General features: G+C 53.6%; 1 protein-coding gene across 4 annotated transcripts in view; it reads right to left on the reverse strand.

Moving 5' to 3' along the window:
• SCN4B (sodium voltage-gated channel beta subunit 4) overlaps window positions 1-10,877 on the reverse strand; it is a 23,822-nt gene extending 12,945 nt beyond the window's left edge. Inside the window, exon 1 of one of the 4 annotated variants that reach the window (XM_037736690.1) lies at window positions 10,562-10,877. In XM_037736690.1, coding sequence (XP_037592618.1) covers window positions 10,562-10,823 — 262 coding nt within the window. In that variant the 5' untranslated portion in view covers window positions 10,824-10,877. Of the gene's footprint in view, window positions 1-6,480; window positions 6,612-6,903; window positions 7,270-7,367; window positions 7,457-10,561 lie in introns of those variants that run through there. The other 3 variants (XM_037736691.1, XM_017523407.1, XM_037736692.1) reach the window with 3 other exon arrangements.
• Between the last annotated feature and the right edge of the window lie 3,379 nt (window positions 10,878-14,256).

Below are 14,256 nucleotides of genomic sequence, written 5' to 3' on the forward strand. Positions count from 1 at the left end.
CCTGCAGATGCTTCAAGGAAATCCCACTCGCCTCACGGTCGGTGGGGGAGGGGAGGGTGTCCGGAAGTGGATGCCTGCCTCACCTCGTCCCTGGAGGAGCCCCCACTCTCAGGAATGCCCTCTGTTGTCTAACTTAATTCCCTGTTCTGCATCATAAACCTCCTGTTTTGCCGCCACCCAATAATGCGTCTGAGCAATGCTTTTCAAATGACAGAAAAGGAGAGCTCCAAGGAGAGCAGTTTCTTCCTGTGCCCTTAGCCCTTAGCTTCTGATGACAAAGTGGAGTGCCCGTAGCCCCCAGCCCCAAAATCACACCCCATGGTCCAGTAACCCCAACGCGCCACTGTCAATAACAATAGTAACAGCTGATATTAACTGAGCATGTACTATGTGCCAGGCACATTTCAACCTCCCGCCTGTTATAGCTCCACGTTATAAGTGAGACAACTGAGCCTAGAGAGGTTGGTAACTTGCCTGAGAGACCCGGATTTGCCCACCAGAGGTCCAATTAGTGCTGGGAAGTTATTTCAGTTAGTCCTTATTTTTGGTCAGCTCCTAGGATTTGCAGCCAGCCAGAATTTGTTCTAGAGCCATAGTTTTCAAACTTGAGAGAGCATCAGAATCCCCTGGAGAAAAGTTACAGCTAGCTCTGCCCAGCACCCGGAGTTCTGCTTCGGTAGGTCTGGAGTGGAGCCTGAGCCTTTACATTTCTAAAAAGTTCCCAGGGAATGCTGTGTGCAGGGACCACACTTTGAGAACCACTGTGCGACAGGATTTGTGTATACCAACTCAAATTTGTTTGTTTGTTTTTTGAGACGGAGTCTCTCACTGTCGCCTGGGCTGGAGTGCAGTGGCACAATTTGGCTCACTGCAACCTCTGCCTCCCAGGTTCAAGCGATTCTCCTGCCTCAGCTTCCTGGGTAGCTGAGACTACAGGTGCTCGCCACCACATTCGGCTAATTTTTTGTATTTTTAGTAAAGATAGAGTTTCACTATGTTGGCCAGGCTGCTCTTGAATGCCTGACCTCGTGATTCACCTGCCTCAGGCTCCCAAAGTGCTGGGATTACAGGCAGGAGCCATCTTGCTCCACCCTAACTCCAACTTTTATTAGAATGCCCAAAGGCAGGTATAATGTTCCCATTTTATATATGATGGAATTGAGGCTCAGACAAGTTAAATTGATTTTCCCAGGGCCACATAGTAAATGGTGAATTCGAGACTGAGCATTTACTATAGGATAGAAGAGGTATTTTATATACACTGTCTCAACCCTCATAATCATCCTATAAGTTACTATTTTTATTCTCAATAAACAACTGAGGAAACAGGCTTAAAGAGATTACCTTGCACATGGCCAGCCACCCAGTGAGTGGCATAAGCAGCACTCAGACATTAGCCCCCCTTCCACCACTCTGCCACGTGCTCTCCAGGAAAACAATGCTGTCCTGGCATAGCGCTCCATAGAACCCCTGCCTTTCTGTTTACCTCTGCTCTCTGCCCCATCTCCCCCAGAGGTCTAGGGACCGAAGCCAGACACAAGAGCCCACTCTCCAGGCTGCGGCCAGCACTAGAACCTTCTGATGGGAGACACCAACTCTGCTTCCCACCCTCCAGAGTCCCCACAAACAGGAACTGAATGCAGAGCGGTGGACAGCAAAGCTCTCGGACAAGGCAGCTTCCTGATAACTAATGGCCTCTGTCCGGGCACCAAGGAGTGTGGCAGCTCCTACCACAATGCTCATCAGCATACCGGTCCAGGAATCAGCATCCCGGAGGAGATGGGGGAACTCAAATCAGTGCCCAAATCTCCCCACCTCAACCCCAGCCAGAAAGAGAGGTTCAAGAGCACAAAAGATACATGTCAAAAGGGAAATCTTGTTGATTGATTTAAATAGAAACAAACAAACAAACAAAAAGAGCAAAAGACGGGTCCAGAAGAGAGGAGAACACTATTTCTTTAAGGTCTGGCTCATGACACAGTACACATTTCTGCCTGGTTTGTGTGCGCCTATATGGATGACTTAACTCTAATACACTCAGGACTCTGCGAGTGAAGCATTGCCATTTCCTTAATAGCTACGAGGGGAAGATGAAAATTGGCAGAAATGGCTTCACAGAGTCCAGAGCCCTGCCCCAGTGAAAGCATCAGAGAGGGTGGGCTTCTTCAGTGCACGGCCCTCCCAGCCGGGTGTCATGCCGTCCTGCCAATTACATCTGGGAGGATCCTGCACAAGAAAGCCAAGAGACCTGCCTTCCATACCCAGTGTCTCCTGTGAGGCTGCTCTGTGGGGAAGGGGACAGCCAGAGGCAGATGTTGGTCCACAAAGGACCCCAAGGGAGGCTTCAGGATGACCAAGCCCAGAGAGGACTGGTGAGCACACGCAAGCAGGCCCCACTCTGCTAGCTGACCTTGAGAAAGTCAGAGGTGCCACATTCAGTGAACGGATCCCCACGCCAGGGCTGGGATGCCTGTCCTTCCTACTTCTAGAGCTTGGTGTGAAGCCAAAGCAGTAGATTATAAAACACAAGAAGGGCTCCCGTGAGTGGGCACCCTGCAGGTAGAGGAGGGTGGTGTTTGAAAGGGGAGCAGGGGACAAGGGTGTCCCTTATCACAGGTAACCAGGGCACCCCCAGCTGCCCTTAATAACCAGTGTCAGCCAAGAATGTCTCCCGCCATGTTACGTTGATCCGTATTTTCACCCTGTGCTACATCTTGGCTTATTTCCATGTGGCCATGTCCCTGAAGTCAAGAAAGCCTTGCTTCGCTTTTCTAAACTTAATTCTAGAATGTTAAAGTGGACATGTGTGTGTTTGGTGGGGGGCCTCTTTCTGGCATTGTGGAATTGTTGAACAAGTCTTCCCAGTCATGATCCCCTGGATTTCAATCCTGAACCCGAAAACCTTGCTTTTCCTCACTAAAAGGCCCTATATCCATTTAGCCACTCTCAGAATGGCCATTTTCTTTGCCTTCTCCGAAGTCCGTGGCCCCCTGCCATCCTCATCTGGGGCTTTCTCTGAAGATTGACTCAGGATCACTTTTGTTAAAGTGGAAAAGAATGGGCACGTGCAAATCATATTGTTAAATATTCACACCAGCAGGAATATTATGGCAGCTGCCATATATCCCAAGACAAATGTGAAGGCAAGAAACCTTCCCCCACACTTTCCCACATCCAGGGATCAGTCACAGCCACACCAGAGTGGTGGGAGGAAAGAGAGTCAGGCCAGTACAGACTCTAAGTGTAGCTCTGAGGGCTTGCTGGCATGGCAAGGGGACACACGACTGACTAATAGGGAGGCTGATACACTCCGGCCCAGGGAGGTAGAGGGGCTTGAAGTTAGAGCTGGGAGGCAGAAAGTGAGCGGAGGCCGGCAGGACCGGACCCCTCCTGGGGTGGAGGCCCTGGGGGCCTTGGGAGGCAGAACTGGGCTGGCAAGGCCCCTGGGCCCAGAGACAAAGGAAAGATTTCAGCTCCCTCTCCCTAGGCAACCTGACTGCTTCCTTCGTATCCCCAGGAGCTTTGCTGGGATGGAAGCATGCCCCTGAGACAGCACGGGACATTCAATGAAACTAGCTTTGCAAACAAGTCCCAGCAGCGTGCCTGCCCCTCCTCTTACAGGCCACAGAGCAGCTTGTGTTGGCATGACCCGCCCCTGGTTTAGGCAGAGATCCCTACACCTTCCTGAGGACTGGCAGCAGGGCAAGGTGGTCCCACTGTGCCCCGTCTCCCTCTCATGCTGATCCCACCAGAAAGGGGGCAGTCATAAGAGCTTTGGGACCCCAGCCTTCTCTCGGGTGCTCCCACAGGCTTGCACCTCCAGCAGGTTCAGGAGAACCAAGCGTGTTTTCCAGATTCAAATCTGGGACTCCAGATTCAAACTGCCTCCACTTCTCCCCTTCCCTCTCTTCTTCCCCACAGTCTCCTTGCTTCCTCTTTCCTTCTTCTTCCTCTGAGTGGGACTGAGCACCCTCTCCTTAACTGCATTCTCTTTAAACAAGCCCTTAATAAATATACACCAGGGGAAATAGGGTTGTGCAAGTGATAATTAAACACAGATCACAGCAATTAAGTAAATGGGGGAACAAGGAAAGAGTGGGCAGGGCAGAGATATTACCAGTTACATGCTTAGGAAAAGACTGGAATCCACAAGAGCCTCAATGGCAATGATACAGCCTTGGAAACTGCTTTTCAGTTTAAGAAAAGAGCATTTTGTTAGGTTATCAAAAATCACTTTGGTCTCAGTCTGTGGGATTGTGTTTGATATGGGGAGAGGGGAAGAGGACTCCTGGGAGTCCACTGCTCTGTGTTCAGTCTCTGAAGCTGTGAAAACAGCAGCTCTAGGCCCCCCAAGCCTGTATCCTTCCACACTCATGCCCCAGAGCCTCAATCATTCTTCAGCCCTAAGCACAATCCCTATTGACCTTCCCCCTCACCAGACTTGGGTTAACTGGGAAGCAGTGTGGTGTGACAGAGCCCAGGAAACCCAGATTCTGTCCCATTTGGCCATCAGTTGGCCATGCGTCCCTAGACAAGTCACCATCCCTCTCTGAACCATGACTTCCTAATCCTTAGGAGAGCTCTGTGTTCTGGGTCCCCAAGTCCCTGCCAGCCCTGATGCTCCCAGGGAAAACCTCCAGTTGGCTGTGCACCCGTCTCTGTGTCTCCCCCACTGGACTGAGAACAAGGATGTCATCTATGTCCTAAGCTCAGACCGATGCCCCTGTGAGGGCTCAGTCAGCATTGCCTGGTCAAGGGCCAAGGGGACTTTGGTTGGAGTCCCTCTGCAGACCAGTGGGGCAGGGGCAGAGCCAGAGCAAATGGGGCCAGTCCTGCAGGTCTCCCACCTACCAGTCACTTTGCTCTCTCCTGGGCTCCCAAAGGCTAGCTCAGAAATTCATCCAAACCCATATCAATAGGCCTTAGCCCCCACCTGGTCTATACAGCTGACCAGTCCTTGGAGAGGGTGGGGCATGGGCGGAGAGGCCATCCTTCCTGCTCTGTTCCCCAACAGTGTTGGATTAGACAGACATTTCTCTTGCCTCCTCTGGACTCAGGAAGAATGATGACAGCTGGTCAGAGTCTGCCCTCATGCAATTCATGGAGAGGGGTGGCTGTGGGAAGGTTCAGGCGGCTCGTGTCCCATCTACATACTGCTGAATCCTATTGACATGTGCCAAAGCAGCCCTAAGAAGTTTAGGACCAAAGGCCTAAACTTTGGTTTGGCTGGGGGCTCCACTGTCCCAGACAGGCCTCATTCTCTCCTGTTCTCCATTCTTCTGTCTCTTTGCATCTCTCCGTCCCCCCCTTGCACCACTCCTGCACTCACTCACGCTCTCTCTCTCTCTCTCTCTCTCTCTCTCAAACACACACACACACACACACACAATCATTTTTAGGGCCCTCTTGGTTGCCCACTGAGGCCTGGTTCTATGAGTATTCTAACAAACCAAGGACTGGCATCCCACCACCCAGGAAGGTAACCCAGAGGTGTGAGGTGGGGTAGTTTAATGACTGTATGAGTTTGAATTCCTCAGTGACCCCCTACCCCTGCCATGGCCACCACGGAGACCTAGGCTGATCTGAGGTAGGATGAGGGGAAGTAGCATGGAATGGCGCTGTGCCCATCTGGTGCAAAAGAGCCTCAGGCCTCACTGAGGCCCACTTGGTTAAGGTCACTGTGAAAGCAGCATGACATCTTGCCAAAGGTACAGGAAAAAACACCGGTGTCTTCCATCTAGCGGTACAGATGTAAATAAACATCCCAAGTACAAGAAATACTGTCTCCCCTCTTCACCACCAGGCACCAACCTGCTAGGTCTGCACACAGTTTACATTCGCAGAAACACTAGCCACTTCCTGTATCAGCTTCTATCTCCCTGCTTTCAGCACAAATACCTACACCGCGTGTCTTACCCAATGCAGGGAGCTGCCAAAAGCCAAATCTGACCAATACAAACAGGAAGAGATGCCGTTGCCAGAGCTGGAGTCGGCTTACATTAAAGTCTGGCTATGATTTATGAGATTACATTCTGGACTAATAAATATTCCCTAATCTCTTGGAGTTTGACAGTCAAAACTCTCATGTGCATATTAAAGATATTAATAATTCTTCTCCCTCCGTGTCCTCTGGACATGTGTCCTCTGTCTCCATATTCACTCCAAAAATGAAGAGCCAGGAGCAGGTCAAACAGGTCTTCCCCATGGAATTTCTTTGCAGGAAGAGAAACAAGGCCCTTCCTAAAGGGCCTTGAATGATCCCGCAAGCCCCTCCAACCCCTTCCAGCTTTCAAGTGCCTCTACAGAGAAGCCAGTGGGCCCTGAAGGAGGTAGAGGGCAGAGGGGCAAAGCAGGAAAATGGCCCAGGAAGAAGGGGACTCCCCCACCCCCCATTGGTGCCTGCTTGGTGCCTGGGAAACATGCGAACGGCTCTGGGCAGGGAGGGAAACCACCATCCCAATAGCCACACGTGCAATCCACCTGGCATCCCCTGCACCCAAGGCACGGACCCCCTCCTCCAGCATCCCGAACCTCTGAACTCGTAGACCGGCGCTGCAGCCCCAAGATCCAGCCCCAAAAACCTGGAGCTGAAGGCTCCAGATACAGCAAAAAAACTAATCCGGAGACTGGCGGGCTGAAGGGGTAGAGGGCGACACGCAGGGTCCCCAGGGAGCACAGCCTCTGAACCAGCGTCCTGGCGGGCTGAAGGGGTAGAGGGGGACACGCAGGGTCCCCAGGGAGCACAGCCTCTGAACCAGCGTCCAGCAGGAAGCCTGCGGCCACCGTCCTCATTCCGTGCTGCACTCCAAAGCCCACCCTATCCTAGGCATCTCCCTTCTCCAGTGTCCCCTTCTTTGGGGTTGGGAGGAGGAAAGACAAGAGACCAAGCTGGGGCTGCCTTACCCAAAAGCCCAGTGCCCAGCCATCTCGCCGGGGCTTTGCCTCGGTCCCCAGCCCCGGGCATAGTCCTGTTCTCTCCGGAGCGCGCCAGGGGCGCGGGGATGGAACACTGGGCACAACCGCGCTCTCCGCCCGAGGTCGGCATTCGGCCACCAAGCTGCCCCGGAGCTCTGCGCCGCAGGTCGGGGCTCGGGAAAGTTAGCCGGCAAAGAGCGAGAGGAGGGGGAGGGAGGGAACGGAGGGGGAGGCGCGCTCGCCCGCCGCTGGAAGCCGGCTGCGGGAGCGGCGGCGGGAGGGAAGGAGGAGGAGGAGGAGCCGGAGCAGGAGCGGGAGGAAGACTGAGCGAGCGCCGCGGCGAGCAAGGCTGTGCCTCTGCTCTGGAAGTGCTCCAGCCGCAGGAGGGGCGGTGGCCGCCGCCGAGCCCAGGGAACCCCCTCCTGCTGCGCACCCTGCCCCGGGCTCCCAGCCTCGAGGTCCCGGAGCCCCCAGACCAGGCCGTGCCCCCAACTCCCTCTCCAGTGGGGCTGGGCTGCTGCGGCTGGCACTGCAGGGCCGGCCCGCAGCAGCCCGCATCATCCCTTGCGCTGAGCTGCCAATTAGGAGCACAGTTCTGGGGGCAGTAGAGGTGGAGCTTTTCTGTTGTTGGAAGGCTTTTTTGCTCTGCTTCTGGGGAACACGGGGAGGTTAGCAGCTCCCTCTCCCAGGACCCCCAAGGGACCGCTCGAAAGTCCGCAACGGACTCTGCCGCAACGGGTGGGCGTGTGTGGGCTTGCCCACTGCAGCCTGCACCTCCTTGGTGGCCGTGCGACTTGGAGCGCGTGCAGCCTCGGGACCGGCTCCCGCCACCTTAGGCCCCGCGGCTCAGCAACTCCCGCGGTTGTTTTAGGAAGCCCGGAACACAGCTTTCCAATTGCAAACTGCCCGGCTCTCCCTCCCCGCACCTCACGCCGCCCCGCCTCACATTTCTGTATGGACCCCTTGGAAATCGCCATGCTCCAGGTTAGGAAGCATGACGGTCCGCGCCTGGTCTGTGGCCTGAGCCCCATTTCACCCTCCCGCTGCACCCCTGCTTCTCATTTTTCCCAGCTAGGCCATCCCCCTCAGACTCTGCCTTTTCGCCCTCCTCCAACTCTCCAGTTTTCTTTGAAACCGCAGACTCCCTCGGCCTCTCTTTTGGGGTAGGGATGGAGAAGGGAGTTCAGGGTGACAACCAGGGCTGAGGTGAGGCTGTGAACGAGGAAGACTTTTCCCAGACAGTTCCAAGTGAAAGAGTTTCACTTAAACAGAGCTACTTGGGGTGGAGGTTCTGTAAATGAGTCGATCTCCTCCTGAGCGCCTTTCCAACCATCCAGGACCCTCCCTGCACCACAGGTCCTCTTTGCTGTCTAGGACTGGTCGGAACTGGGAAGCCCGCTCCCACTTCATGGTCTGGCTTCTGCTGCAGGCACACCAGTGCACCACCTTCTTAACCGGGGGTCTCTGGGTGGACTTCGGAGTGATCGCAGACCGCCTGAGGTTGCAGGCAAAATGCTGAATGTCTGTTTGCTTTTTCGGGACAGAGGATGGCTGCCTTCCCAGTAGTGGCACAGAGGCTCTGGCAGCTCCACCATTTATGACTTTATGGCTTTGAGCAAGTTGCACAATCTTCTGGGGAGCCTCTGCTCCTCATCTATAACATCGTGAATGTAATTATGTCTGCCTCTTAGGCTTATTAAGAGCAATGTTGCCCTTAGACCTGGGCAACAGGAGCCTCGGCCCTGGGCTCCTGATTTCAAAGGCCCTCATGCTGGCCCTCCTGTGGCCATGCCCCTCCTCACTGGTGAATGAGTCCATGGGACCAAGGGGGCAGGGCAGGTGGGGGCATGCACCTCCTCCCCTTTGAGGCCGTACTCCCAGTGTCAGAAACTCTGGAATTTCCCTATTCCCCAGGTCTGTCCTTTCAAGAGCTGACCATACTGGGTATACACTTAAGTGCTAGAGAAGTAGGCAAGGGACAGCTGTTTGCAGGTGATGGGGAATGGATGGAACTTGACTTACACCCCAGGCATGCACAAGAGCCCCTCTCACTACAGGACCAGAGAAGATCGTGTACCAGGGAATGGCCTGAAAATTCCATTTTGGACATGGTTTTCCAGGTGATCATGAAGGAAAATCAAAGGCAGAGGATAAAACATCAATCTTTTTTTTTCCCCCATTTATTTATTTTATTGCATTTTAGGTTTTGGGGTACATGTGAAGAACATGCAAAATTGTTGCATAGGAACACACGTGGCAGTGTGATTTGCTGCCTTCCTCCCCACCACCTACATCTGGCACTTCTCCCCTTGCTATCTCTCCCCAGCTTCCCACCCCGCAAAACATCAATCTTAACACTTTGTTAATCCTGATTAATATTTAGACGCATGTATAATTTCCATTTGTACCTTTGCTCCAGGCCTTGCAACATCAGAAGTGGACCTAGCTGTAAAGAGGGAATGAGATGGGCCGGGCGTGGTGGCTCACGCCTGTAATCCAAGCACTTTGGAAGGCCAAGGCGGGCGAATCACGAGATCAGGAGATCAAGACCAGCTTGGCTAACACGGTGAAATACAAAATATTAAAAAATACAAAAAATTAGCCAGGTGTAGTGGCATGCACCTGTAATCCCAGCTCCTTGGGAGGCTGAGGCAGGAGAATCGTTTGAACCCAGGAGGTGGAGGTTGCAGTGAGCCGAGTCTGCACCACTGCACTGCAGCCTGGGTGACATGGTGAGACTCCATCTCAAAAAAAAAAAAAAGAGGGAATGAGATATTATCGCATGGAAAAGTGCTTAGCAGACTGCTAGGCACTTAGTACATTTGGATTTAAAGAGGTCTATGGGCCCAGAGGCTAAGCCTCCCAACTCTGTCTCTAGGTTCTCAGGCTGACCCTTCCCCCAGGATGTCCTTGCACTAGATCAGCAGGGCCAGGCACACACACTGACCACTTTATTTTTACAGCAGGGGTCATGTTTCTCAGAGCCCTAGACTGAGGGGAGAGAGGAGGTGAGCCAAAGGGAAGGAAATGACCCCTGCCCAGAGCAGGAGGAGGAGAGGGACAGAGCTGCAGGGATATCTTTAGATCCTGGCAACAGGAAAAGGTAGCCAGTGTCCTCAGTGCCCTCTCCCTGCTTTCCCTGCTACCTCACGGCTACCTCACCAATTCCTAGAGTTTGAAGGGTCCTTAGGAAACCCCCATGCCTTAGAGATGAAGAAAGAGGTTCAGAGAAGTAGAATGTGTAACCCGAGGTCACCTAGAAAGTGACTGCTAAAGTCAGGGTCAGAACCTCCCCCATTACTTCATTTCACCGATCTACACCACAGCTTTCCTCTAAAGAACTCCAGGAAGGCTCCACAGCTGGGCAGAAAGAGTGCTTGGGAAATGCATTAGCTTAAGGGCTAGAGGATTTTTACATTTATAGAGCTCTTTCTTCAAAAATTCTCAAAAACCTGGTCCATTGATCTAGCTCAGAGGCTCCTACTGAGGCCGCGGGGAGTGAAGGGTGTCAAAAGGTCAGAGCTCCTTCTCTCTTACCTTTTGAAAATTATCTTTTCCAGCACCCACCCCCACCATGTAGCGCCTCTTCACCCAGCTCAAGAGTCCCCAGTCACTGCGTAGGGACAGGAAGAAACAGATACCATACCTTGGCTCCTGTCCCTTGGGAGAGGGCAGGGGTGGTGTCTAGTCCCCAGCTGTGGCCGGACAAGCCAGATTCCTGGTGATGGGGTAATGCACACGCCGCTCTTGGGTGGCCTAGCCCAAAAATACATTGAAGAGCAAGTTTTCAAAGATGCAGAGGCAGATTGGGCCCTGTGCCACGGAGCTGTGAGAGAACTGCCTGCTCTCAGGCTGCAGGAGACAGGCCTAGATTTCAGAGGAAGGAGACTGTTTCTTTGGGGATTCATGTATGGTTCTTTGAAGCAGTTGGCCCAACAAAAATCCTCCAGGACCTGGCAACTGACTGTCTCCTCCTCCCTTGCCCTCCCAGGGTGCTAGATTGGAGCTAGGAAGGAGGGTGGGTGCCTGTTTTCCAGGAGGGGCCAGACTGGAGGAGAGTCAGTGCTCTCCTGGGGGAGTGGGGTGGGTAGGAATGGGGCCGAGCTCCAGCTGCCAGCCTCCGGAGCTGCGCTTACAACTGGACCGCATTCACCCCTGGAGCTGGATCACCTTCTACAGATAAGGGGGGGGTATGTGGAAGGCTTCTTCCCCTGCCAGTTCTCAGAAAGCCACCGAGACCCTGTGCAGGGGAGGAAGGGCAACAGAGAGCTCCGAGGAGGTCTCCAGCGCTATTTTGAGAGGAGTTCCTCCTAAGTAACAAGAGCCTGGCAGGGAACCTCCTCCCACTCTGGCTCCCCTGTTGCCCTTGCCCGCCTGTCTCCTTCTCCCTCCTCCTTCCCCATAAACCCTCGCGCTCCAGTAGGGGCATTGCAGGTAACGGAGGGAGCTCGGTGCGGCGCTGACTCGGCTCTTGGAGCTGGAGGACAACGGGCTCTGCAGGGAGTCCCCCTCCCCCCGCACACACCCACTTCACAGCTCCTCTCCAGAGCAACACCAAGAGCTGCATCTGCCCCTCGCCTTACCCGAGCTACCCTCTGGTTTTAAACAGAACCCTGGTCTTAGGACGGAGAAACTGCAGGCAGGTGATTCTCCACTTGCACTAACAGAATGTCCACAAATCCTTTTGTCACTTGGGCTGGGGTTGGGTAGACACTACCCTGACAAACTTTTGGGAGCTTCCTTCTGCTGCACCGAGGTCTGCTCTCTACCCTCCCCTACTCACCACCCCTCCCTCCAGCTCAGAGCACCGGCTTGCCTCCAGCCAGAGTCTCAGCATCCACTGAAGTTTGGCAGGTGCTGAGGGGGTTAACAGGACAGCATGCACCAAACTAACCCGCAGTCCAGCCAGGAAGACCACACAGAGTCCACCTCACACCATCGAGCTGGAGTAAAGATAAACTCTGAACCCTTCTCCCAAGGAGAGTGGATCACTTCTTCTCACTCCTCTCTGCTTTCTAGGGGCTCTGGGCAGAGGCAGGTAGGCAGCCACCTCCTCCATCCATCCTTCCCATCCTCTGTTTCTGTTTTCTGCCAGGTTCTGTCCAAACATCCTTTCAGGCTAAGGGGGGTAGGGAGCCCCAGACAGATGAGCTCATTGGAAGGAGGAGAACAGAGGGAGGAGGAAGCTGAAATTCCCTGACCAGAGGGCTGCTCACCAGACAGTCCCAAGCTGGAGAGGGTGTGTGCCCACTTCCAGGAGCAGGCCTGCGCTTCCCGTGCAGTAGCTCCAAGAAGGGGTGAGTCCTGGACATCTCTTTACTATAGGCCACACTGGGGTGGGATTTGAAGCCCCCGGGCGGGGGTCAGCCCCCTACCCAACACCCCAGAGCTATATTTCTCTCTCTGCTTCATGGGTCACTGTGGCCCCCCACCCGCCCATCAAGGGAGGATGATGGCTCGGGAGGGCTGGGGGCTGGGGGCTCTGGGAAGGTTTGTCATTCACTGCAGCCTGCTGCTCACAGGACTGCCTTGTCAGCTGAATGGCCAGATGCCCTCCTGGACCACAAGACCTGGCCCTGACTCTGCAATGGGCACCTGAGACGGACTGACCAAGCTAGTTGCCCAGCATAGCATGGAGTACCCGGCAGGACTTCCCGGATGCTCTGGTCTCATGCATTAGGAGCATTTTAGTGTGGAAGCAGTGAGTCTTGTAAAGTGAGGGGAGAGGGAGGACGTGGACCAGGAGAGGAAATGTGGCAGGGAAGGTGGGGGACGGAGGAGAGAAAGAGAAGAAGCATGGGGGCAGAGGAGAGTTCCTGAGTTGAGGGCAACTTAAAGAAGTTGGAATGTGGCTCAGGCTGAAAGGGACAGATGGGAAGACACTTGGCCAGTAGGCGAAGCAGAGGATACACAGGCTTTCAGCAGGAAAGGAGCGGAGCGAGAAGCCAGGAGAGGAGAAAAGGTGGCCAGCAGATGCTGCGGCTGTTTACATAAGCTGTAGGGCCGAGGCCAGGCCATGTAGGGGAGGGCAGGAGGGGCCCAGTGGGAAAACGTGGCCTCTGCTTCTAAACACTTTTGCCCTTATATTGTTGTCCATGGTGCCACCCTTCCCCCACCCCCAAGTGCTTGATCTGCAAAAGCCCAGTTCACTGTCCTTTCTCCTGGTGTCATGTGACGGCTTTGACCTCACCAGGCTCTAAGTGTGAATTTGGCTCTGCTGTTTCCTAGCTGTGCCACCTTGTTTGTACACATACTTATAGTACCGCAGAACTTTGTTTCCTCATGTGTAAAAATGAGAAAAGAATGCATCTGGGCAGGGGTTGCCCGGAGAATGAAGTAAGCTGATATCCATCGAATACCTGAATACCTAGGTCAGCACCAGCCACGGTAAATAGCCTGGGTAAATAGCGGCTCTTCTTAATGATCTAGCCAAGGGTCCCATACTCCCCTTCCTCAATCCCCTTCAAGTTCAGGATGGACATGAAATCCACCCCACAGCCCTTCCAGCAGGCTTAGCTCCAGTGGACAGGCTGCACGGGTGTGAGCATGCTATGGGGGTGGGTGGGAGATGTTGACAGATTTGGCAAAGCTGGGGGCAGAGGGAGGCAGGGAGGACTTGTATCTTCCATCTACAGTCTTGACTGGAAAGACAGGGGTTTCTGCCCTGGCTGGCGGGCCTAGGAAGGCACATCTATTCCTATCACCTCTTCCCCAGGGTTTTGCTCCCTTTTCCCCTAGGCTAGGCTCCGCTGACCTCCCCTCACCAAGTCCATGTGCCATGTCAGGATTCCAGGAAGGCAAGTTAGACTTGACCTCATCTTTGGAAAGAAGCTCCCCAAGGTCACCTGGTTTCAAATTTCCACCCTCTCCCAGCATATTTCTCACTGTACGTAGAAGTTCGCCAACACCCCCCACACCCCTACCATTGATAAATCAGATAAAGAAGAATCAGGTAAAGCGGTACAAGGGTATAGAGGGGGACCTGGGGAAGACCACAATTGAGTAAGAAGGCAGATGGGCAGACATCTGTGCACATTTGCCTATTCTGTGTTATACTTACCATAAGGCAAGCAAGACTTCTACCCCACTTCAATCATTTGAGTCCTAAAATGAGGACTGCAGAGGGCCACTATCAGAAAATGTAAAGGCCATCTAAAAGTATGCCCTGATATATGAATCTTCTCAACAACACCCCTAAGCTATGCTTAAATGCCTTCCAGGATGGGGATCTCATTACCTCAAAAACTCAACCCTCTGCACAGTTCTGATTTACATTGGATCAATATCTGTCTCTGCCTGCCAGTCCTAATGTCTTGCCTTGGGACAGAATGGGACAAATCT

Source organism: Cebus imitator, unplaced genomic scaffold, assembly GCF_001604975.1.
Source record: "Cebus imitator isolate Cc_AM_T3 unplaced genomic scaffold, Cebus_imitator-1.0 Scaffold28, whole genome shotgun sequence".
Classification (NCBI taxonomy): domain Eukaryota; kingdom Metazoa; phylum Chordata; class Mammalia; order Primates; family Cebidae; genus Cebus; species Cebus imitator.